We start from the raw sequence: 25,960 nt of genomic DNA, 5'->3' as shown, positions 1-25,960 counted from the left end.
GCCACTTCACAGTCTGGCAGGGGTCTTGCAGGAGATGAAGGCCGACGGGATCACCAAAGTCTCGTTCTGGAGCAGCAGGCAGGCGGTCACTGCTGCTCCTGGTTTCACTGTGTGCCAGGCTGCTGAGGCGTGGAGAGGGGCAGGGCGCAGGCCCATTCCAAGCCCAAGCCCTCCCTCTATGCAAATTAAAAGGCAACCTTGGTGGCACGGCTTTGTCCTCAGCAGAGGTCCTGGCTCACTCTCCCCATCTTTCCCTAGTACGGTATATGCACGAATGGCTGACTCAACTAAGGGCAGGGCTTTCCTGGGGTGATGCTCATTGGAAAGGCGGCAGCAAATGGGGGTGGGGAACAAGGTCAGGTCAGAATCACCTAACATAATATAAGTTAACATAATAGGTGCTCATTAACTTAGTTCTCAAGTTTGTGAGAAAGAAGTAAGGAGGTGTTATAAACTAGAGGACTGAATTAGTTCATGATTCTTGGTTTCATAAGAAGACACATTCAGAACGAGGGCTGGTTTTATTTTCCAACAGAATCTTCTTCAATAAAAAACAAAGATAAAACACATCTCAACCCTGCGATCTGCCAGCATGCCTTGTTTCTACAAGATGCATGCTAGTCCGTAAGACTAAGTAGCAAAGAGTCTTTAGGAGCATTTGATTGGGAGAAATAGAAAAAAGCAGATCTTAGGGAAGCCTGGGCAAGGCCCACGGCTGAGACTCATCCCCAAACACTAGAGGAGTCCTTGTCTTTTCAGATCCTCGTACGTCTTCTTATTCACAACATTCCCACTGGAGTCTTCATACTCTTCCTAAAAGGGAAGAAGGACTCCATTAAGTACAACTCCTGGGAGAAATATTTAGACCAGTCTCTGGGTACCTGAGCTCACCCTGGCCTGATTCCATGCCATTCATCTAAAACAGCCTTTCTCAACTGCGGTTCTGCTCTACTGCCCATAGTATCCATTAGACATCTACAATGGTACCAATTATGACCGATCCTTAGGGATATCTGAGAAAATTGTGTATTCAAACCACTTTCTGAGTTTAAGATGAGGAACTCCAGCTGAGAAAGGCTCACTTAAGACATGATTTTCAAATGGGTCCCAAGAACTCTAGGTTTCTACCTAAGAGGACACTATCGGGGATAAAGGCCAAGAGGACTGAGCTTCTCCACATCCAGCGTAGTTCTGCTTTTTCTATTTATTGGAGTTCTATGTCACAGTTTGAAAAGGGCTTTGCTGCTAAAGGAACACTGAACACCACCGACCTAAGAGGAAGCAGCTACCTTATCTCACATACATACCACTCCTCATCTCTGAAATCTGTTAGGGATGACCATCCCAAGACCAACAAGATGCCTCCCCACCCCATGAGCAAGCTCATCAGATGCTCTCCTCAAAGGAGATCTAACATATGACACAGATTTTCAACCTCTTAGCTTATGAATCCCGAGGGCAGGACAAGACATAGGGTACTTCTGCTTGCCACTTCAAAATTTCAAAGGGAGAATATAACCTGTCTTAAGTCACAGATTTGAAGTCTGACACATGTAATATCACAAATAAGTTAGGCTTTTCAAGTCAAGAGCCGATTAGAGACACTGTCACCCTACACTTCCTCCTACAGTGACCCAGGGGCCGTCTCTCACCCCCTCCTGCACTGTGAGGGACTCTGTGGCTTGACGAAACACCCGATGCTACATAAGCACTCACCTCAGTGTCAGGCTGCCATCGTTCCGACGCCTTCTGCAGTTTCAGCTTGGCCCACACTGCCGGACGAGAAATGAGCAGTAATCAGATTCCACTGAGTATCCACTGAATACTGGGTGTTACAACATATCCCTCATTAGGATCCCCCTGAGTGCCTGTCCTAAGACATCTGCCTGCCCCAAATGGGAATTTTGGTTCTGGACTGCCTGTGGACAAACCCCTTTCATCGCAAAATTTACCATAATGTTTGCTTTGTTGCAAAATAAAAGTTGGATTCCATATAACCAAACAGCTCTTAGAATTGAGAACTGATACTCTCAAAGGAAAAGTTAGTATGGTACAAATGCCATGCCCTCCTCCAGGGAAATCTTTCCAACCCAGGGATCAAACCCAGGTCTCTCGCATTGCAAGTGGATTCTTTATCATCTGAGCTACCAGGGAAACTCAAGAATACTTGAGTGGGTAGCCTATCCTTTCTCCAGGGGAATCTTCCCAACCCAGGAATCGAACCAGGGTTTCCTGCATTGCAGGCATATTCTTTACCAGCTGAGGTATCAGGGAAGGCCCAAGAGAACACTAGACATTGTCAAATACGTCTACCTGAGGTCTGGTGCATGTTTTCAAAAAATTCAAAGGAAAAAAAAAAACAGTGAAATATCATGGCCAAAGAGTCTGAAAGATAAGATGGCTCAATAAACACTGAAGACAATAGGAGAATAATTCTGACAGTTCAATTCTAATGAACACGAAATGGGAAAGACATCTACAGACACTACCACAGCTCCAGAGGAAGGGGTCAGACATGTGCAAAGACAGGACAGATACAAAACTAGGGAAAGAACAACTTAAACTTGTAGGAATGGTGTCTGGAAGGTGCACTCTTAGAACAAAGGGCTATGTGCCACAGATGGGACGGGGCGCTGCTGTGAAGGTAAGATGACAGTGAAAAGGAACAACCACTTGATTCTTATAAGCTTTCATACTTCTCATCAAGTAGAACAATCTCTAAACATGACAAGAATAGAAGAAATATCCTATAGAGAAAGCTGAAGTCTAAGATGGGTGAAGAAATATTAATAGCAAATGAGACAATATATTAGTGTTTAACTCTGTCCCTGGTGTACAGGCACTCAGCTAATCATCTATTCCTTCCTTGCTAATTGCCTTAAATTAACTGAAATCTTTTTCAAAACACATTCATCTGGCATCGGGTCTTAGCTGTGCCACATGGGGTTTCGGACCTTCACTACAGCGTGAGGGATCTTTAGTTACAGCATGTGGGATCTAGTTCCCTGACCAGGGATTGAACCTGAGCCCCCTGCATTGGAAGCATGGATTCCTAAGCCACTGGATCACCAAGGAAGTCCCTGAATTTCCTATTTTTGATGGAATAGCCAATATGATAAAAGCTACAGACACAGGATATCATGGTTTTAGAAAAGTGATTGCTCTCACAGGCAATGTCCCTAGAACCCATGAAAACGTATCTCTCATGATACCATCATAAACAAGACGATGCTATCTGAACCTGGTGCTATTAGTTTACCAGGTTTAGAAGGCTGTACCTGGTGAATTTTGGCCAATCGTGACCCACCACCTAAATGAGAATTATCTTGTGAGAAGTTCCACAGGGCTCTTTCTTAGCTGTCTTTTGTTCAACTTACGACTTGTAAATTTGGAACAATGGAATGATTAAAATAATGAATTCGTACCTCAAATCCTTCATTTAAAGTTAAAAAAATAAAAAACTACTGTAACTTAAATAACAGTACTGAATCCCTCCTGCTAAAAATGCCAAAGAAAAGCTTCAACAGAATGATCTAAAACAAAGACAAGGAGAGCCAGTGTGGCAGCTGTGCCAGTGGCTCGCTCCCTGCCCACTCCCACAGGGCACATGTCTTTCCCAGTGCTCTGGAAGGAGCAATCCTGGTCTAGCAAGGAGCTGCTTTTGCTGCCAGTTACTGAAGTGACAGCTGACTGCACCACGGATGGCACCTGACCCAGCTGCACCTGCCTACCATCCTTCCCTGATATTAGAAACTGGGACACTGAGAGGCTGAACTGCATGAAGGCAGGTTCTGAATACTGAAAAAGGTCATACAGGGCAAGGGCTAGAGTTGCTTTCCCTGTGAGCTAAGGCTTAAAGAGAAGACACAAGAAAGCGGAGAAGGCATACACACAGATAGAAGCACAGCTGGGAAATTCTTCCTCACAGGATGGAAGGGCATGGAGTTAGGTTTTCAGGGGCTCTCTTCCTCATAGCCCCAAATCCTTAAGATGTCTAATTTAGATGCTTAAAAAAAAAACCCAAATCCAAAAACCACACAAATATTCTACCAATGAAAAATGTAGAAAAATTGCACATACTCTACAGAACAATAGAATTAACTTCAATTTAATAATTAATTGATTATACCTATAGCTGATTCATGTTCATGTGTGGCAGAAACCAATACAATATCGTAAAGCAATTATCCTTCAATTAAAAATAAATTTAATTTAAAAAATAACTGATGCCTATTAGTAGTGAGATGCCTGAGATAAAAGTCTGTCATGATTCTGTGGGAGTCAAGATGTCTGTAACTGTGTGTTACTGAAAAGTCTGAAAGGAAGCCAGAGAGTTAACCTAAGATACTTAAAAAGGAGGAATAATCCCTGGGGAAAGAAAGGGGAGGGGAGGGGATGAAGAGAGAAAGTGATACTGAGAGAGAAGTGAAACTACAAATGCTACGCAAACGACCTGTAAGTGTCAAGGGAGGTCATGGGTGAAAACGACCCACTGTATCAGAGACGTGGCAATAATAACACGAGAGAAACTGACAGACCTGGACATCTGAACCAGGAGATAAGTATCAAAACAATACGGATAATATTTTGAATCATGAACCTGCCAATAATATTCTGGAAAAAATTTTCTTTTCTAAAAGTTTGTGTCACTAAAGAGACAATTTATAGTTTCTTTATGAAATGCCCTTAATGATCAACTCAAAAACATCTATGGGGGTAGTTTAAAATAAGGCAGTACAGGATTACGGAAGAGAAAAGACTGTGGTAGAATAGACACGTGATTGACCCCTGGCTTTCTTTTCTTATGGTACATGACCTTTAGAGACTTACCTCATTTTTCCTGTTCTGAAAGTGTGGCTGATCTTCTACCTCACTGATTGCTCTAAAGATTAAATGAGTGCAAAAATCTCCCATTTGCCTCGCATATACCAAGCATCCGGTATATGGTAGCTAGCAAAGGGAGACTAAACTCCAAATGAAAGATAAAGGTGACTTTAGATATCACACCTTGGACTCTGTAGAGGAGCCCACAAGTGAAGCTGACGATGATAGCAGCTTATGCTTTCTCACTGATACATTCTACATTGTGGTCAGGCATGCTACAGCACTTTACTTATATTATTTCATTTTATATATATAGTATCTCATTTGAGACAACTCTCTGATGTAGATATACTATTAACACCCGCATTTGATAGATAAAGGAAACCAAGGCACTAAAAGACATAACTTGCCCTGTGTCCCCTAGCCAGGAAGTAAGTGGCGGAGCTATGATCTGGACCCTGACAGGTGGCTCCTCCAGAGTCTGCACTGTTAGGAATGTGGTTTTGAACCAACTTTACCCTTGAAGGGGAACAGATGAAAACATAAAGAACTTAAGGGACTCCATCAACAAAGTCCTTGGGTAAAAACAACATGTCTTGTCAGACATAATGGGCGTGAAAGCTACTATGTATAAAATGAGTAAGCTACAAAGACACAACACAGGGAATTGAGCCAATATTTTAAAGTAACTATAAATGGAGTATAATCTTTAAAAATTTTGAGTCACTACATTGTATGCATGAAAATTATATAATATTTTAAGTCAACTACAATTTTTTTAAAAGAGAAAAAAAGGAGATAATGGGATTCTGAAAGCAGAAAAACCACTTTTTGTAAACAAGGTGATAAGAATATTGATATGATTAAACAGTTTACTGAATTATGAGTCAGATGTATAGAATTTACTGTTTCAGATCATCAATATAATCACCTCCTATAAATAACTCAACAGAATGACACATATTAACAATAGATAACAGAAATTAGTAGCAGAAATAAACTGTTAGATAAAACATTAAAGTTAGAAATGTTAGAAAAATACCTGTATGAAAGGAATAGATTCAAATTTACCATATAATCTTTATGAAAAATCTAACAAGAAAAAAAGGAATTAAATAGAAATAGATAGATCAATTAATACATTAAGTGTAAAGAGCTCACCCATATAGAAGCATGAATATTGACAACTAGGGTAAAAAAGAGCCCACATTTGCTGCCAATATTTGATAACTGGGGAATGGTCTATTACAGTAGAACAAACAAGCTGTCAGACAACAGGAATTTCAAAAAGCAAATGGGAGTGATAAATAAGGTTACAATGTAATATTGAGTTTATGTGGCTCAAGTAACACAAAAGTAGCAGAAACGCAAGACACAAAGTTTAATTACAACTGGAATCAACATGTCCATACCGGAATTCAAAACAAATAGACATTAAGTATGAGAACTACTGAACAGGAGAAAATATTTATAAATGATATGACTGATAAAGGGTTACTATTCAAAATACGTAAACAACTCATACAACTTAATAGAAAAAAAAAAAACAACAACCTGGTTAAAAAATGGGCAGACAATCTGAATAGGTATTTTTCCAAAGAAGACATACAGATAGCTAACAGGCACATGAAAAGACACTCAGTATCACCAACTGTCAGAGAAATGCAAATCAAAACCACAAAGAGGTATCACCTCACACCTGTCAGAATAGCTGTCATCAAAAACACCATAGATAACAAATACTGATGAAAATGTACAAAAATGATACCCTTCCACTGTTAGTGGGAGTGTAAACTGGTGTAGCCACTATGGAGCATAGTATGGAGGTTCCTCAAAAAACTAAAAACGGAACTAGCATATGATCCAGCAATTCCACTCGCCGGTATATAACAGAAGAAAACAAAAACACTAATTTGAAAAGATACATGTACTCCCAACATTCATAGCAGCATTCTTTATAATAGTCAAGACAGGGAAGCAACCTTAATGTCCACCAACAAATGAATAAAGGAGATGGGGTGCGTGTGAGTGTGTGTTAGTCGCTCAGTCCTGTGCAACTCTTTGCGACCCCGTGGACTGTAGCTGCCAGGCTTCTCTGTCCATGGCATTCTCCAGGCAAGAATACTGGACTGGGTTACCATTACCTTCTCCAGGGATCTTCCTGACCCAGACATCGAAGCCAGGTCTCCTGCATTGCAGGCAGATTCTTTACCATCTGTGCTACCAAGGAAGCCCAAAAGATGTGGTATATATAAATAGATATACATGCACACACATACACACAATGGAATACTACTTAGCCATAAAAAAGAATGAAATTGTGTTATATGCAACAACATGACGGACCCGGAGGGCATTATGCTTAGTGAAATAAGTGAGGCGGAAAAAGACAAATACTATATATTATCCCTTATATGTGGAACCTAAAAAATAAAACCAACAAATGAATATAACAAAACAGAAACAGATTCACAGATATAGAGAACTTGTGGTTACCAGTGGGGAAAGGCAAGGGCAGGGGCGATGGGAGTGGCAAGGTAAGGACAGGGGATTAAGAGGTACAAACTACAATGTATAAAATAAATAAGCTACAAGGATATGTTGTGCAGTACAAGGAATATTGCCAATATTTTATAAGTTTGTTTTTTTATCCTGTGTGACCTCGAGGATCTTAGTTCCCAGACCAGGGGCCAAATCTGGGCCCTCTTGCAGAGAAAGCAGGAAGCCCCAGCCACTGGACCACTAGGGAACTTCCTAGTATTTTATAACTTTAAATGGAGCACAATCTTTCAATCACTGTTATACACTTGAAACTAACATGATATCAACGTATCTCCAAAAAAAGTAAGTTTCTGAACAAAGTAACAAGATCAAAGAAAGTATTAATAGGAAAAAGGAAATAGTAAAATGCAGAATAAAAATATTGAGTTTTCTACTTTGTCATACTAAATCAAGGAATCATATGGGCTATTAACTAGAGAGTCTTCTCAGAGAAGTACCTTTCTATGAGGAAGTAATCTCCATATAAAGTTTCAAATGACAGAAGAGAATGTAGCATGTAATCAGATTGACTTTATGACATAAATATGGTTTTGATTCCTAAATCTGACAAGTGTCTGAAAGCAAAGCAAAAAGCACATTTTTATCTATGAATGTAAAAATAAAACTTCTAAACAGAATTCTAACAGGATAAATAACTACGTTAAAAAAAAACTACCCTCAGTATGAAATAATTCAGAAATGCTGTTTTATCTGAGCCTGATCAAAAGTAATAAAAATGTTGTCACCTTTCTTTCGTGAAATGTGATAATAAAATCATAAGCCAACCTTAAAATTAGTGAGGCTGCATCACACGGTCTTTAAAAACAGCACTCAGGCAAGGAAGACTTATCGCCTGCTTCTATTTATCATTTAAGATTTGGGCGTAATGCTTAGGAAAAATAAATAAATGGAATAAAATTAATTAAAACATGTTTTTGCAGTTGAACCTGATTGTAAGCCTAAAATAACGTAAAGTATTACATTACAATTTCAAGGTATCAAGTAATAAATCAACTCAGGCAATCTGTAGGACATATTTAAGAAAATACACTCCCCCTCCTGCCCAATCATGATCTACTTATTAGTTATATGAAACTAGAAGACAAATCTAAAAATGTGACAGCATTCAAAATGCAGTATTATGATTCTATGAAATTTCATTACTATTTTAATTTCCTCCAAACAGAGTGAAGGGCAAAAATGAAAAGAGGCTAACTGGATAATCTGATATATTTCAATTCTGATCAGAGGAACTGTATGATCCTGACTTGTAAATGCATAAAGAGACAAAACAGCAAAAAGGAGTCCCCAAAGCTTACCACACTCGAGAAACTCAATGGAAGAGTCCCTGGAACTCCCTGGGGTAAGGTCAGGGATTGTGGAACTCTTTAGGTCACTTCTACCTGGCTTTACCATGGAGGATTTGAACCCCAGAGGTGGAAGCCAAATCAGTTAGCTAACCAGGCAGCAGAGTAGTGTGATATGCTAAGAGGCAGTGCCTGAAACTTAGCAAAGTGGAGTGGTAAAATTCTTTTCCTAACAGTCTAACCTACTGACAGTGAAAACATGACCAAAAAAAGAAAAAAGAAGGAAAACTGTGAGAAAGATGGAAAAATCTACCATGGCCAGGTGGCCAGAAAGTCTGAGGTTCTTGGGAGCTTTCAACAACACATTCCTGGACACACGCTGAGCTTGGCTTTTTCTCTGAGAGATATTTTGCTGCCATGTTGCTGTGTATCTGCCCTGTCACCTCAGAAATAAGCTTACCAAAATCACTTCTATTTCTTCCTTTGTATCTGCAGTTCTTAAAACAGTAAAATCAATTCAGAAAATACACATATACTCATTCACTCAAAATCTTGCATACCCGGGAGTTCACAGACCCCAGTTAAAAGCAGTTTTATATTCAGCACAGAGCTCTTCTCAAGGGGGAAAGAATCAGTATTCCTGGCTAATCCATCCCCTGAAAAAGCAATAAATATAGGATTGTAGTAGTCTGTATGTACCCACAACCTGCTGCCCTTAGGCCTGGACACACGACAATACTGGGACAGTGAACTGTAGCTCTGACCTCGGGAACAATAAATAATTACTTACAGGAGACCGCGTCTTCAATCTGTGTCACATTAGCAAAGTGGGCAGTATTTGGGATACCCAAACACCTCATGCCGTGAGCATGGCGCCATTCCTGGGAGAAGAGAAGCAAGAGGACAGCATGAAATAGGACTGACTGGACACACAGCACTAACCCCATCCTACTCAAAAACCTTCCCTAATCCTTTGCAAAAGCCTCCACCTAAAGGCAGTATTCCTTTTGAGGTTTCTGTCTGCAGACAACTGGCTATGACTGACAAGAGGCAGTTACTTAAAGCAGCACTGTATGTCTGCCTCACTGGGCAGGTTTATAAAACCTAGATCCAGACAAAATCTGTGTCAAGACCACAACTCTAACTCATCACTTACCTCCTATGCAACCCCCCACCAGCATGTATAAGCATTACTGATGGCAAGTCAGTGTCATCTTTAGAAGTAAAGGAGAAGACTGTTCATCAGGTACAAGCAAGGATATGAAAGAGACCAAGGAGGGATGCTGATGCAATAACAGTATGGCTCAGGGATGGCAGATGGCATGGGCCCTGGCTGCCAATTCCAATTCACTGGAGGTGGTACTGAGAAAGACTTAGAGACTACTGGAGTTCGGCAGAAAAGACCCCAGAGTCAGTAATATGCACATCTGAGGAAGACAAAGAGGAATTCACACACATTCTCCATTCTTGGCTACATCTAGCATGTCTTCTATTCTGTAAAATTTCCCTCCAAGTACCGAGAACTGAAGGCAGAAACAAAACAAGGCTGAATTCACTTACTGGAGTACTACCCAGATAATGCCTTCTCTCAAGAATAGCTTGATAAATGTCATCCTCTTTTTTTTTTTTTTCAAGAGGCCAAGGCCCATTTAAGATCCAAAGGAGGAGGCGGTCAGCCCTTTCTTTAGTATTGAGTACCAGCAACAGGAGAGAGAGAGAAACGACCAATGAGTCAGAAAGGCAGGGTGAAGAGCAAGCAAGAAAAAACGGAACATGGTTCAAACAGAGGAATGCCTCCAGAAACCGTCTCAGGTGCAACCCAAGGCTGGCACTGCTGCCAGAAGCCAAATGCCACATGCTGGACTTTATGCCCACTCCTTCTCTGATTCTCTCTAGCTCTGGACGCTAGGGATCCTCTCAGGCTGCTCCTATCCTCTTCTCTAAAAGACTCATGTTTCAAGCTTCCACGTCCAGGAGAAGCGCCAAATTTCTTACAGCAAAGTGCCGCTGGAAGGCCTTAGGACCTCGGTAGGTATAGTTTCCACAAATCTCACAGTTATAGTTGATATTTAGGCCATGAAGCTTATACAACCAGTAAGGAATGGGCTAAAAGAAATCAGACAAAAGAAAAATAGTATTAGACCAGTGTCTGCATCTGCTGCCAAAATGAGAGAAGGAGGAAAGAGGGCAGCAGGGGACTTACTTTGCCGTCCCAGCCCAGGGGCAGGTTTTTGGGGTTGTAAATGATCTCATTCTCTTCATCTTCGCTTTCACTCTCACTGATCTGCTCTTCCTCTTCCTCTTCCCGCTCTTCTCCAGTTCTTGCCTGCTTGCGTTGTACGTTTTCATGAGTTAGATGGCGCTGCTCCTACGTCAGGTCCATGAATGAAAAGGGAGGTGAGAGAAGAGTGCAGAACAAAAAGGGAAATTTCCTATTTTCCTATAACCTTTGTTGATCCTTCACTTTTAAGGATCAAGTTTTCTTTCTTGCACAGCAAAAGGAAAGTCTTGCTTTCAAATAGAATTCCTCTTTAGCACACCTTTTCTGATCTTAATTTAGAAAAAGTAAAAAAAAAAAAAAAAAAAACGGAAAAAGTTAAACCTAGCACTTGCCTAGTTAGTCATCTGAGGTCACAGACAATCGCAGAACAACAGAAGTCTTTTCTCTTCTGTCCCTAAACCGTTCCCTGAACCAGTCTTCCTTTCTCTTTCCCACTGTTATTGCCCTCACCAAGGTGACAATGTTCCAACTTGCCCCGCGTCTGTCCTCACTCCACTCTAGCTTCCATGCTGCCCCCAGATTTATCTGCTGGAGAAAACCAATCTTGTGGCACACTTGGCTTAAAAACACTTTAATCTGCTTTCTGCTACTTAAGGGACAAGGTCCAACCTCCCAACATACAATAACTTTCCAATTTTTTTTCTGACTATACCATCCCTCACCAGACATACTCAAGGACAATGGTTTGTTTTCTCATTATTTCCTTTCACAGTAATTTTACCTTCATATTTGCTGTTTCCTCTACCTGGAACATCTTAATCTCCCTCTTTATACTTAGAACACCCAATCTCAAAGTATTACAGTACACATCACATTATACTGCAGTTATCTGTAGCCCTCAGTCACAAACTGGGCTTTTCAAGGGTAAGAGGCTGTGTCACATTCACGTCTGTATTCAAAGATTTAGCATAATATTTGGAAACCAACAGGTGTCAGTAAACGGTGAAGCAATGGTAAAAATAATACCAATTCATAATAAGATCAACTTCTGGAACTCATTTTGGCTGGAATTGGCTGGAATTCCAAGGAGAATAGTGCCACCTCCTGGCGGGGAAACCAAAATGCTCTCAAAGGTATGAGAAGTTGTGGGCACACCTTGTCAGGGGCACAGATGAGCCTCGCATTTGTCTTCAAAGGACTGGCAACTCAGTCTGCTGCCCACACTCAGTTCAGTTCAGTCGCTCAGTCGTGTCCGACTCTTTGCGACTCCATGAACCGCAGCACGCCAGGCCTCCCTGTCCATCACCAACTCCCGGAGTCCACCCAAACCCATGTCCATCGAGTCGGTGATGCCATCCAACGATCTCATCCTCTGTTGTCCCCTTCTCCTCCTGTCCCCAATCCCTCCCAGCATCAGGGTTTTTTTCAAGTGAGTCAGCTCTTCGCATGAGGTGGCCAAAGTACTGGAGTTTCAGCTTCAACATCAGTCCTTCCAATGAACACCCAGGACTGATCTCCTTTAGGATGGACTGGCTGAACCTCCTTGCAGTCCACGGGCCCACACTAGCACAGTCCTAGTTCAGTGTGGAGAGTGTAAGTATCCCACGTATCCAATGTCTAGCTAATCCCTTTCATCCAAAGGAGTTATAACAGTGGGGTCCAACAATGACTCTAGTTTTATGAGTTATTATACACGTGGTCATCAAACAAGGGCAGGAGACAAAGACATGTGAACCAGCTATCTGAACCAGAGCCACCTACTCACTCAAAACACCAAGTGAGCATCTGTAAAGGAAAAGGCTCTGAGAGCAGTTGAAAACTACACAAAACAGACACTCAGAAAGGCTGGTCCTCTCTGCAGGACTCCCAGACACTGACCATCCTCCACCTTCTCTTCCCTGAAAGAGAATCATTTTCTCCTGCTCCTCCCCCAACTTTCTCTAAGATAAGCATCTTGGTTGGGTAGGCCTTTTTGTACCTGTAACCCTCTTCAGCTTCTTCTTGAAAAAATACTCAAGGAGCAGCTCACAACCAGTTCTGTACCACTAATCTCCAAACCTAATAACATATAAGTTGCTCCAACCCTGTGAACATGTAAGTTTCGCCTTTTCAGAGAAAGTCATTCATGAAGAGCTGCTGCTGTGGGCACACCTATGTCAGGGGCAAAGATTAGCCTCAGTTGTCTTCAGAGGACTGCCAACTCAGACTGCTGCCCACACTCGCACAGTCCTAGTTCCCTGTGGAGAGTATAAGTATCCCACGTATCCAATGTCTGGCTAACCTCCTTTTATCCAAAGCAGGTGTAAAAGAGGGAGCCAACAGATGACTCTAGTCACATCTTACATGCCTTTTGAGTGTCTGCTTCCTAGGTCACCCCTGGCTATATTCTGGAGCTCAGGGAAAGAATCTGGATTCTACATGGAGAGGGGAGTCTACTCTCCCAACTAGCCTTAGGGGATTGGGCAAACTTAGGAATGTCACCTAACAACAGACCCCTAACAACAGAACAGGACCTCAGTGAAGGGCTAAATACCATGGGAGAACACAATTTTCTGCTGAAGTAGTTTGATCTATGCATTTTCTCTTGCAATCCTAAAAAATATCCTACAAGTTCATAGCTCTCTTACTTCCACAACTTGGAGCATTTACAGCCCTCAGCAATGTCACTTACCCCAAGAATCTCTACATATTCGTATATCTGGGCTTCAAGGAAAGCAATGTCTTTGTTCCTCTCAGTGTCTCTGGAAATAAGAAACAAACTGTATCACTCAAGGGTTCTTTCACCCAATGCCATGTTCTCTATATCTGGGAATATTTATTCCATAGGTGCATCTAAAATTACAAGCACAAGAGAAACACCACACTGTGAAAGCAAATGTTCTGTTCAGCTCAGGACTTGTTGATATTTATTTATTTTTAATTAAAAAAATATTTTTGGCCATGCTATGTGGCTTGCAGGATCTTAGTTTCCCAAGGATCAAACCCAAGCCCTCTACAGTGGAAGCGAGCAGTCTAAACCACTGGACTGCCAGGCATTTTTCCTGAGATTATTTCTTAGAATGCATAGAAGCTTCCTCTTTGACCTCATTCTAGAGAGTGAAAGGCATGTCCAGGTATTTAAATTTCTATACAAAGGAAATGTGGTACCGAAGGGCAAGCTCTGGAACAGGCAGACTTGGGTCCAAGTCTTGCTACTTAGTAACTGTGAGATAACAGGTATAACTTTTCTACGTCCTTATCTGTCAAAGATGAGGATAACAAATACTTTTCAAGCTTGTTTTGAGAATTAGCAAAACCACATATAAAAAAAATACCCTGTACAAGCATGTGGCTCAGGAACAGATTCAACTGTTATTAGCAAAAATGCACTTAGACGAACATTTTTGAACCAACTTACCCTCTATAACCTACAGAGGTAACAAAAGACACCTGGGGCACAGTTTCAACTTTAGAGATGTCACCCACTCTCAGACACCTGAGTACAGACTGTCCTTGGTTTGTAGTAACAATGAGAGAACTGTCTGCCATTAGCAGAGAAAAAGAGCAGACTGGAGCCGGATGGATCAATAGCAGTGATAAAATGGGCTTTAAAATTTCTGACGTGGTACGAATTCTGCACGGGAATAAAAAGCTTAAACTGTAAGCAGAGGTGCCCCCCTCCCCACTACTCACCGCTTGGTGCCCTTTGTCTTGGGATTTTTGGCAAACAGGGAGGTGTCAAGTGACTCCAGGGACTTTCCTTTGGTGCTGAATAGCCTCTGGGCTCGCTCTTCTAGGGTCCTAAGGAGACAGGGGCAAAGGATTTCAGGATTACTTTACCATCTAGGCTTGCTTCTCTTTGCAGTGTGGAGAGAGAAAGAATGGAACTGAAGCCACTTAGAAGATCGTGAAACTCAAAGTAAAGGAGACAGTTCTGATAGAAAAATCAGTCTCTTACCCGCCACACTTCAGGCCTAAAGCTAGGAGTGCAGATTTCAATCTGTCCAGACCCAGGGAAGCCAACTCCTGTATGAAAGAAACAAGTTACAATTTTATATAAATAGACTTGGAGAAGCAACAAATGCTCAAACTTAGGTTTGCAGGCTGGTGTGTGGGTGTTCCTAAAACAGTGGCAAGACCACACATTCCATAGCCAGTCTCCTAGCAGGATGCTCCAACTCTCCAAAGGACCGACTCTGTGCTTAAGTTCATACGCAACCATACTGGCTGTGTTCCACTACCTCCACTATAGCTTAAGATGGTTAATTTTCAGTTAACAGTGTTCAAAGAAATTAGATAAGCTTTTTTTTTTCATCTTTCTACATTCTTCGTAGATGCTTATCTCAAGGATTTGTGTCTTACCATAATAAGTCTATAGCGTTAGGAGATCAAGTGACCCCTCTGAGGCGTGAACAGGCAAGACCAGCACGGGCTAAAGAAAACATACCTCCCAGGAGGAGAATGCAGAGAGGTCAAGATGGGCTCCAGCATGGGTCAGGGCACTGCTTGTCTCTTTCTGGAAAAACAATACGATGTTTATTAAGACCCAGGATTAGAACAAAGGCAAGGGAGTCATCTAAATTACAGGCATACCTTGGAGATATTGCAGGTTCAGTTCCAGACCACTGCAGTAAAACAATTATCACAATGAAATGAGTCCCACGATCCTTCCTGGTTTCCCAGTGCATACAAAAGTTATGTTTACACTATACTGTAGTCTATTAAGTGCACAATCCCATTATGTCTAAAAAGACAACGCACATGTCTTAGTTAAAAAACTTTATTGCGAAAAAATGCTAACCACCATCTGAGTCTTGGTAGTAATAAAAATTAAAGACCACCATAAAAAAAAAAAAAAAAGCGGCAATAATAGACTTGCCTGATGCAAGGAGTTGCTGCGTTTGTAAAACAAACAAACAAACAAAAAAAAACTGCACCATCTGAGAAGTGCAAGAAAGCAAAGTGCCGTAAGACGAGCTGTGCGTGTACCAGGTGCTGGGTGGCCCCTTATAAACATGTATGAGTGAGAATCAAATGCCTATAAGAGCAGAGCAAAAAGAAAAAAAAAAACAAAACACCAACTAAAACTAGATGGTCCAATTCTCCCAGAGATTTCAGAAAAAATTCATGTTTGTCCCCAAGAATGAAAATATATAATAAAGATTTCTAGCACATAATTATATCAGCTTTTGGTCAGTAGGAACCACAGAGCAGTAATGATATGGTTGGTGAAAATGCCAATGGGCCCAGCCAATGGCAAGTGGGCCCTGACAAATCTCTTTCCAAAGTATACAGAGAAAACTCAGCATACTTGGTAGAGAACACCTCCTGGCTACAACTGATCCCAAGGGACCAGCATCCGAAGGCCTACAGCAGAGGCTCAAGATTAAAGTAAAATAGTTTACTTCCCTGGAATGTCCTCCACCCAAACCCCCACTGAAGCTCACCGGCCATCCAGGAAAAGTACCATTCTCCCACTTCTTCTCAAACTCGTTCTGAATTTTTCCAAAAAGTTCATTCTGATCTTGGAGAGGCTTCACTCTATCTGTGTAATCCTGAAGGTATTCAAGCAGCATCTCCAGATATCTACAGAGGAATATGTAATATAGAGACAACAAGGTTTCTATTTCTGATATACTGTTATGCCCTATAAGATATACTTATAACTCCAGTGACACTAGTCTTTTAAAGGAATAAAAATGAGCTTACAATTGGCTTTCTTCTAATATGTCATCTTGATTCTGACCTTTCCTATCTTCTTTCATCCTCAAGATACAATTCCAAATACTACAGTCTTAACTCACAAATAAGAAAGATTTCAGGTAAAAAGAAAACGAGAAAAATAGAGGAAGGCAGATTACTAACTAGGGGCACAACAACACAAACAAAGCGTGACATCTATACATCAGACCCAGGCACCTCTGAGAAAGTTTAATTTTTTCCTCACTCTGCTCAGCTCCGGAGAAGGCAATGGCACCCCACTCTAGTCCTCTTGCCTGGAAAATCCCACGGATGGGGGAGCCTGGTAGGCTGCAGTCCATGGGGTCACTAAGAGTCGGACACGACTGAGCGACTTCACTTTCACTTTTCATTTTCATGCACTGGAGAAGGAAATGGCAACCCACTCCAGTGTCCTTGCCTGGAGAATCCCCGGGACGGGGGAGCCTGGTGGGCTGCTGTCTATGGGGTCACACAGGGTCGGACACGACTGAAGTGACTTAGCAGCAGCAGCGGCTGCTCAGCTCCAAAGACAGAAGCACCAGGGTGGGAGACTTCCTTTTACAATGAGACAAAATTAAGAACAGTATAGGCCTATGATCACAGATGTGCCCACAGACACATATTTACTTTTTAACTAATCATTTATTTGTTTGGTTGCACTGGGTCTTCACTGCTGCGAGGGCTTTCTCTAGCTACACAAGCGGGGGCTACTGTTCGTTGCAGTGCACAGGCTTCTCATTGTGGTGGCTTCTCTTGTTGCAAAGCATAAGCTCTAAGCACGTACGCTTCAGCAGTTGCAGCACACAGACTCAACAGTTGCGGTGTGCGGGCTCCAGGGTGCCCAGACTCACTAGTTGCGGCACTTGGGCTCTAGAGAGGGGGCTCGATACTTGTGGTACAGGAGCTGCTCCATGGCATGTGGAATCTTCCAGGACCAAAGATCAAACCTGTGTCCCCTGCATTGGCAAGCGGATTCTTATCCACTCTACAGCCAAGGAAGTCCCAAAGTATTAAGATTTTAAAAATGTATCTTAAAAATCCCTATCTTCCCATAAACTTGGAAGTCATTCATGCATGCCTTTCATGAAACAAAATTCAAAACTGCCCTCAAATCTCATTAAAATAATCTTCTAGTCACATTCAGTAGAGGCCTGGAAGCTAATAATGCCTACCTCTTGTATTCAGCATTCTTCCTTTCTTTAGGAATGTCAAATAACTGGTCAAAGATGGACAGGTAAGTGATATAATCCAGTTTCTGAAAAGAGAAAAGCAATGACAAGAGATTCAGTTAGGTGTTTGCACCAAGTTACAACATAATCTCCAATAAATGAGATCAAAATTGAGCCTAATAACATAATCTCCAATAAATGAGATCAAAATTGAGCCTAATAAAGTTAACAAAGCCCAACTCACTTTAGCCTTTTTTTTCCTCCTACCATTTAATTCCTACATTAACTGGGTGTTAATTCCACTAGACTGAATAGAATATGAGACACATAATTAACCTGGAAAAATACAGATCAAGTCAATAAACCATAGACTAAAAGAAACATCTGTTCATCATTACTACATACAAGGCACTTGTTTAAAGACTGACATCCACTACCTCTTAAAATAACGTCCCGGAACGTGCCGTTTTTCCCCTCATTCAATCACTTATTGAGTATCTTTGGACCAAGTGCGTGGATACACATGAGAACAAGACAGATCCAACAGAATTGGACTCATGGAGCTTATATAGCTGAGACAACTTTTGCGACATGTCCTTACAACTCCAAGAGGAATTCCATTACATACTTCCTTGCGACTTTCCTGAGACTGTCACATTAAATCTCATCTCTTATACTACTACTACTACTACTAAGTCGCTTCAGTCGTGTCCGACTCTGTGCGACCCCATAGATGGCAGCCCACCAGGCTTCCCCGTCCCTGGGATTCTTCAGGCAAGAACACTGCAGTGGGTTGCCATTTTCTTCTTCATCTCTTATGTTAAGTTATTTTTAGGTATCTTTTTAAAGATATTAAATAGTCATTCCTGGAAGAGATTATGTTTTTGTATCTTTATGTACCTGCTACTATGTGTACCTAACACAGATGCTGGATGTGTATTTGGGAGTTTTAAAAATTTATTTTTACAAAAGCAAAATAGGCTTGTTGTAATAATAAAACAAAATTTACTAGTAAGTAAAACAGACTTATTCATTCACTGCAGAAACCTGATTTTCACTTTGAAAATGGTTTCCTTCCAAGAAAGCACATCACCATTTTAATATTTACCTAACAGTTCCAGAACACAAGGAAGACACTGTTTCAGGGCTAGTAGCCCCAGCCCAGTGTCCTGACTCACTGTGAGAATCAGAACCACCCTCCCTATCCTGGGTCTTACCTCAGAGGCCTTCAGGTTAATGTATTTGAGGTAACAGTCATGAAGATCCAGGTAACGACCATATCCCTCTTCATCTGTGAACTCCACCAAATCTAAAGCAATCAGAGGTATCGGTGATTCAGGTACTAAAGACCACTTTATTGGACTTGGCCTTTCAAGTGGACTGCACTGTTTCATAATGCAGCCCTTTACCCAAATACCCTCTCTCTGTTCACGGAGTGAAACAGGACTCAGCCAATGCATTTAAGTTGGACGAGCACAAAATGAATATTGAGCCCAACGCCAGTTTAGGATGACAATCTAGTCCAGACTTTTCTCTAGTCTAACAAAGAGAATATCAGTAGGAGAACCCAGCTATAAATTTCTGTGGGGCCATTTTCCAGGGCTCTGAGGGCAAATCAGCTCTGTTATTTACCTGTACTTCTGCTGGTGCTGGAGAGAAGCATTAAACTCTACTTACTTTGTGCTTCTTCACTTGGATTCTCTCGCGCCTTTAGGAGTTCCTCAAATTCCACTGACATTGGAACACAGATCTGATGGGAAAAAAGAGAAAAGTTCAGCTGGATTTTTCAACATAAAAGTTGCAATATCACAGAATGGGCTATATAGAAAGTTGGATTTCTAATGCTTTACTTGGTCTGGATTTTTCATTAGAAGCTTACTTCTGTTTTCCAATTACCTTGCTTTTTCCTTTGCTTTCTGCCATTGTTTAACTAAAATTTGCTAAAATAACATTCAAAAAAGTTCAAATAACATAAAAAGGCAGAATGAAAAAAAAAATCAAGGTACCCCCTTTAATAATTTTCCTGCGAGGGAGTTCTCTGGTGCTCCAGCGTTTAAGATTCTGCACTTACAATGCAGAGGGCATGAGTTCAATCCCTGATCGGGGAACTAAGATTCCATATGTCTTGAAGAGCACACCTACCCCCTGGGCACCAACCTGCCTCCACCAAAAAAAATTGTACTGCAAATAGATAACCACTGTCTACAGAGTATTTAAAAAAATTTTAATGTCAGCCATTCTCAAACTTTGCTGCACATTAGAATCACCTGCTGTTGCTGCTAAGTCGCTTCAGTAGTGTCCGACTCTGTGCGACCCCATAGACGGCAGTGCACCAGGCTCCCCCATCCCTGGGATTCTCCAGGCAAGAACACTGGAGTGGGTTGCCATTTCCTTCTCCAATGAGTGAAAGTGAAGTCACTCAGTCGTGTCCAACTCATAGAGACCCCATGGACTGCAGTGTATCAGGCTCCTCCGTCCATGGGATTTTCTAGGCCAAGAGTACTGGAGTGGGGTGCCATTACCTTCTCCTGAGAGAGAGCGCTAAAAGCCCTGACATACTTGATACCAATTAAATGAGAAGTTGGGGGAGGTATCAGCACTTTTTAAAGACCCTCAGATTCAAATGCACGGCAAGATTTGGAAACCATTGCTCTGTGCGTTTATATATATGTATTTGTGCAACCATAATACAGGCAAATGACAAGATTATTACTTTGCTTCTCACATAATTGGATTTATTTTTTTTCCCCCTTAGTGTATCCTGGAATAAACTTAACCATGTATTCTTCATCACTTTTCCACCAGAGCTGGGATAAGGTTACACACCAAAATGGTACTCACGTCTTCTCTCTTGGTTAGCAAAAGACTGAACACTCTACCTTCCAAAGGGAGTGAGGAGACATTTATGTGCCTCCACTAAGTAGCCTCTCCTGCCTAGTATTTTCAGTCTCTTATTTTTGTACCCATTCCTCTACATATGGACACCTTCCCATCTTCCTCCTGCTTCTCCTCTCCTTTTTCCTGCCAGTCTTTGAAATGCATGTTAAAACACTACACATTATTTTTCCCATTATTCCCATTATTATGTTTCCCCATTAATCACGAGTACTCCCTGTGACCAGATTTCCACACCCACCACTTCCACTGAGCAGCAATCCCGGCAGTTACCAATCAGTAACAGCAGACACCAGTCACTTCCTTTCTGAAGCTCATATGCTGAGCTCCCGTAAGACATGGCCTAGAGCTGCCAACTGACCTGTGCTGGAGGCTCCCCAGGCCCCCTTTCCGTGAGGTGCCTTCCTGTGAGTGCCCCAAGGCACACAGAAGCTGAGTCTCCGTTCACACTCTCCCTCCCTCCCAGAACACTATGATTCACGGCTTCAGCCATCAAGTCCATGTGATAATTCTCAAGCCCCAGTCACTAACTTCAACTGCTCATAGGACTCTTCTACTTAGGTCTATCATCACCTGAAAATCTACATACATAAAAATCCACTTCCAGTGTAAATGGGTTCTTTCTTCCTTATTTCCATTAAGGGAAAAAACAACTTTTCAGTTACAGAGTCATAAACGCTCAGTGCAACTACTGACCCCCCTCTCCACTTCTACAGCCATGCCTCACTCCCCCTTTGCCCTGGAATTCCTTTGGTCAGTTGTGCAAGATGTTTAATAAGTTCTCAACAACTGAGATGTAATCCCTGTTCCTTATAATTTTACAGAACAGTGGGGCAGACATTTATTGTCAGAGAACATGACAAGATCATAAAGAAAGGAAAGATTAACTGGGATTAACTAGGAGTGAGATAGACTAGGAAGCAATTTTCATGAAAGAGTTGGTCTCTGGGCTGAATCATGAAGGGGTAATGATCAATGGAGGTGAGTAAAGCCTCTTTGTGTTAGTTGGTTCCTCCAGGTAGCAGATTTCAAGATAGGAACACAAGTGGTTTATTGACCAGTGGGGTGGCGGGGGCAGGAGGAGAGGGATTACCCATGAAAGATTAAAAAGGAGAGGACTTCCCTGGTGGCCCAGTGGTTAAGACTCCATGCCCCCAGTGCAGGGGACACGGTTCTGATTCTTGTTTGGGGAACTAAGATCCCATGAACTATGAGGTGTGGCCACCAAAAAAAAAAAAGGAGCGAGTGAGCAGTATGGGGGGATGGAGCAGAGAGAGCCTAGACCATGATGCAGATATGACAAAATCTCACTGAAAGTCTCACACTGGGCAGAAATAACCAGGCTGTGATGCCCCTCCCCCGGCACTATGTTCAGTCACTGGCTAGGGCCTGCCCAGGAATATGTGTGCTCTGTCGCTTCAGTCGTGTCCAACTCTCTTTACGACCCTGTGGACTGTAGCCCGCCAAGCTCCTCTGTCCATGGGATTTCCCAAGCAAGAATACTGGAGTGGGCTGCCATGTCCTCCTCCAGGGAATCTTCCTGACCCAAGGACTGGGCCTGCTGCTCCTGCAGTGCAGGCAGTCTCTACCACTGAGCCACCAGGGAATTAGCAAGCAGCTTCTTTACCATGAGAGCCACCTGGGAAGCCCAAGAAGAGAATGGCTTTAGCTTAAAGCTGAGGGAAATTCTGAAAGAACTTGGAGTTGCAGGATGTCACCTAACGACGCTGCTTATTGCTAACTGGTAAGTTCCTTTTTGAAAGGACATCTGAATGGCCATCTCCATTTTCCTAACACATGTCCTTTGTATACTCTTTGGACAGGTCTGGAGAAAAAAACTTTGCAAGGTCATACCTCATTTGGGTGCTTCCGGTGGAATTCCTTTATTTGTTTGAGTCTATTATAGAATTCAGCAAACTCATTGGGTCCTGAAATGGCATTGAGCTCCTCTTTTCGTAAGCTGCAATTTCAGAAAAAAATCCAGAAAACATGGAGCACAAAGTCAGTCCTTTAACCATGGCCCCTCAAAAGCAGTAATTGCTGGACTGAATGTGACTGTGACTTACCCATCCTTGTCGTCATACAAATCCCTCAGATTCCCACTGACTTCCATATACCTCTGAAAAGCAAACACAAATCCATCAGAATGAAGCAATCCGCCCGTACAACTGAGACCCAAGCAACCAACAAGGGCTCTCTAGTCAAATCTCAGGAAAACTTCAAGAGATGTGGTGTTAAAAGTTCTTATGCTTTCTGGTACCCTTAACAGACAACACTGGCTCCTAGCTAATTTTTAAAACAGGTCACTCTGAAGATTACCTAAGAAATGTGTTTTGAGGGGTGGCAGAGTTCCCATATTTAACTTTCCCTAGAAGAGTCATGGGCTTCCCTGATGGGTCAGTGGTAAAGAATCTGCCTGCCAATGCACAAGACGTGGGTTGGATCCCTGGGTCGGGAGAAGGAAAAGGTAATCCACTCTAGCCTTCTTGACTGGGAAATCCCATGGACAGAGGAGCCTGATGAGCTACAGTCCATTGGGTTGCAAGAGTCGGACATGACTTAACAACTCAACAACAGAAGAAGTATTGTAAAAGAGAGCCATGTGAGAGTCACCCTTTGGAAAACAGCAGTTCCCACCAAAGACTCTCAAAGATAAAAGGGTAGTCCAAGTTGACTTCCACTATTTCAAAAGGCTTGACTAAGGAATGCTCAGACTAAGTAAAACACCACACAGCTTCCTCTGGATTCAAATTCAGGATGGCACAAGTACATAGACCATTCTCCAAAACTTTTGGAACCAGATTTGCTTCAGAATTTGGAATTCAGGAAGGTACTACATGAAATATCCCTAGTGGGATCTGGAAAACACATTAATTAGTTCTGCAGTGAAAGTTATGTTATTTATCGAATGGGATAAAGACCATAAAAAACCTCTCATCTGATCAGATCAAGTCAGACCAAATAATTTCCAAAACAAATTAAAACATCTTTTGTTTTCAGAGTACTTTGGATTTGGGAATCTAGATAAGGGATTAGGGGCTTGTAACATTTATCTATCCTAATTCAGAAACTCTGATTAGGGTCTTTATTTTTTTCCATGGGGGAGAAGGAGAGTACCTTCTAAGCCCGAGGCATTGACACCTCATAACTACTCTTTGCACATCCATGGGACACAGGATGCTGTAAAGGGGATCTTCTCTAGTAATTAAAAATGAATAAGAGTACTCCATTCGGAGAAGGGAGTAAGGGTGGTTAAGCATCCTTAGGGTTGCTTTCGGCGCGTACATTCGGCAGGCATACAAACTCCTCGACTGGCCAATCGGCTACCTTTGTTCCCGTACACCCTCCCTCCTCTTCCAGTCCACCGCGCCCAAAGAGAAGCGGACAGCGGGACACTCACATCTTGCATGGCCCGTGTGCGGTGGTCAGAATTGATCTGGTCCCGGAGCTGAAGAAAGGCAAACGGTGACATATACGCCGTTAGTCGGAATTCTGGAGTTGGGAAGACCGCCCGAGGGCGGAGCTTACCCGCTCGGGTCTTAGCGGCCCAAGCAGAGAGGCCTCTGGGCGCTGGGCCCCAGGGAAAGGTTACCTAGGCCTGAGCTCGGGGAGGGAATCCCCCGAAGGGCTCGGGGCGGGGCGGGTCTGAGGGCTGAAAAAAGCTCTGAGGTTAAAGCCGGGCAGGGGCCCCGGCCTTACGGTAGTCCCTGCCCAGGCCCACTCACCGTGGACTTCTTAGTGAGCATCTCTTTGGCCATGACATCCATAAGCCGTTCCTTCTCCTCATGATAGCGCCGCTGCTGCTCCAGAATCGTCTCCATCTTCCCTCCTCCTCCTCCTCCCCCGCCGCCGCAGTCGCTGCCGCCCCAACTCAAGCCGGACCACCGACACGACAGGAAACAACCCCTGCCGCCTTGCGCGCCCGCGTCCGCAAGTTACGAGTCCGGCGGCACCAAAGTTCCGCGGTTGCCGGAAGTTCCTCGGGGACTCGAGGAAAAGTGAGCACCGCTAAAGACCCAGTCCGTGCTATGGAGACTGCTGCAGTGCCCCCTGCTGGCCGGAGGTGTGTGGCGCGATACCGAACGATTTGCAGGTGCCTCTAGGGGGCACACAGAAATCCACCAGCCTGGCGTTAAGGAATCTGACCTGGCTGGCGGGGACTTCCCTAGCTGTGCGGCCGGGCTGGTAGGGACCTGGACTGAGTAGCTGACGAGCACGGATGGGAGCTGATGAACCGGAACTTGAGTCTCCAGCTCAGTGTGACCTGTGACAACGTTTTTCCCTCAGTAAAATGGGGATGATCGCGGGTTTTTTTTCCTTTCCTTTATTCTTTTCTTTCTCCTTCCCTTCCTCTCTTTTGTTATGTGGAAACAACCTAATTGTCTATCAGCAGTGCTGCGTGCGTGCTAAGTCGCTTCAGTCATATTCGATTCCTTGCGACCCTATGGACCATAACCCGCCAGGGTCCTCTGTCCAAGAGGTTCTCCAGGCAAGAATACTGGAGTGGGTCTCCATCCCCTCCTCCAGGGGATCTTCCCCATCCAGGGATCAAACCCACATCTCTTATGTCTCTTGCATTAGCAGACAGGTTCCTTACCACTAGTGCCACCTGGGAAACCCAAGGGACTGGTTAAATAAAATATAGTGCATTCAAGCAGTAAAATACTATATAACTGGAAAAAAAAAAACAAAAAACAGAGAAACAAGTCTATATGCCCACATCCAGCTGGAGAAATGAAAACCTATGTCCATATGTGCAGACATTCATAGCAGCACTATTCATTATCAACAACGCTGCGACCCCCAAAGTTATTAACTGGTAAATATACAAACCAAATATGGTGTATCCATACAATGGAACATTATTCAGCAATAAAGGAGTGTTACAATATGGATGAACCATGAAAGCATCATGTTATGTGAAAGAAAGCAGACACGCAAAAAAACAAAAAAACAAAAAAAAACACATTAGTGGACGTCCAGATGGCAAATCTACAGAGAGAGAAAGTAGGTGAATGGTTGCCTGCTGCTAGAGGTGAGACGGGAAGGAAATGCAAAAGCAATCTTTTGGAGGTGATAGAAAAATTCTTGGAAAAGGAAATGGCAACCCACTCCAGTACTCTTGCCTGGAAAATCCCATGGCCGGAGGAGCCTGTAGGCTACAGTCCATGGGACTGAGCGACTTCACTTTCACTTTTCACTCTCATGCATTGGAGAAGGAAATAGCAACCCACTCCACTATTCTTGCCTGGAGAGTCCCAAGGACAGAGGAGTCTGGGAGGCTGCTGTCTATGGCATTGCAC

General features: G+C 42.8%; 1 protein-coding gene across 1 annotated transcript; it reads right to left on the bottom strand.

Moving 5' to 3' along the window:
• Positions 1-502: 502 nt before the first annotated feature.
• Positions 503-25,006, bottom strand: SF3A3 (splicing factor 3a subunit 3). The gene is made up of 17 exons (XM_040231656.1): positions 24,383-25,006; positions 24,058-24,105; positions 22,724-22,776; positions 22,512-22,617; positions 19,440-19,512; positions 18,980-19,071; positions 17,766-17,848; positions 16,320-16,458; positions 15,320-15,388; positions 14,831-14,898; positions 14,566-14,673; positions 13,565-13,634; positions 10,876-11,040; positions 10,668-10,778; positions 9,463-9,553; positions 1,717-1,772; positions 503-813 (listed from the first exon to the last, which is right to left on the bottom strand). The coding sequence occupies exons 1-17, from the start codon at positions 24,476-24,478 to the stop codon at positions 736-738; spliced, it is 1,506 nt and encodes a 501-aa protein (XP_040087590.1). The 5' UTR covers positions 24,479-25,006; the 3' UTR covers positions 503-735.
• Between the last annotated feature and the right edge of the window lie 954 nt (positions 25,007-25,960).

This window comes from Oryx dammah, unplaced genomic scaffold (genome assembly GCF_014754425.2).
Source record: "Oryx dammah isolate SB20612 unplaced genomic scaffold, SCBI_Odam_1.1 HiC_scaffold_28, whole genome shotgun sequence".
Lineage (NCBI taxonomy): Eukaryota > Metazoa > Chordata > Mammalia > Artiodactyla > Bovidae > Oryx > Oryx dammah.
The sequence above is the reverse complement of the archived record's forward strand: the minus strand, read 5'-3'. Positions and strand labels throughout refer to the sequence as shown.

What these genes read in the sequence shown, in the direction of transcription:
- SF3A3 (XM_040231656.1), bottom strand. Translation starts at nt 24,478, where the DNA reads ATGGAGACGATTCTGGAGCAGCAGCGGCGCTATCATGAGGAGAAGGAA. An exon ending in GTACTTTTCCTGGATGGCCG is followed by an intron (nt 15,389 to 16,319) that starts GTGAGCTTCAGT and finishes TTGTTTTTCCAG; the next exon opens with AAAGAGACAAGCAGTGCCCT. An exon ending in CCCTGGGCTGGGACGGCAAA is followed by an intron (nt 10,779 to 10,875) that starts GTAAGTCCCCTG and finishes GATTTCTTTTAG; the next exon opens with CCCATTCCTTACTGGTTGTA.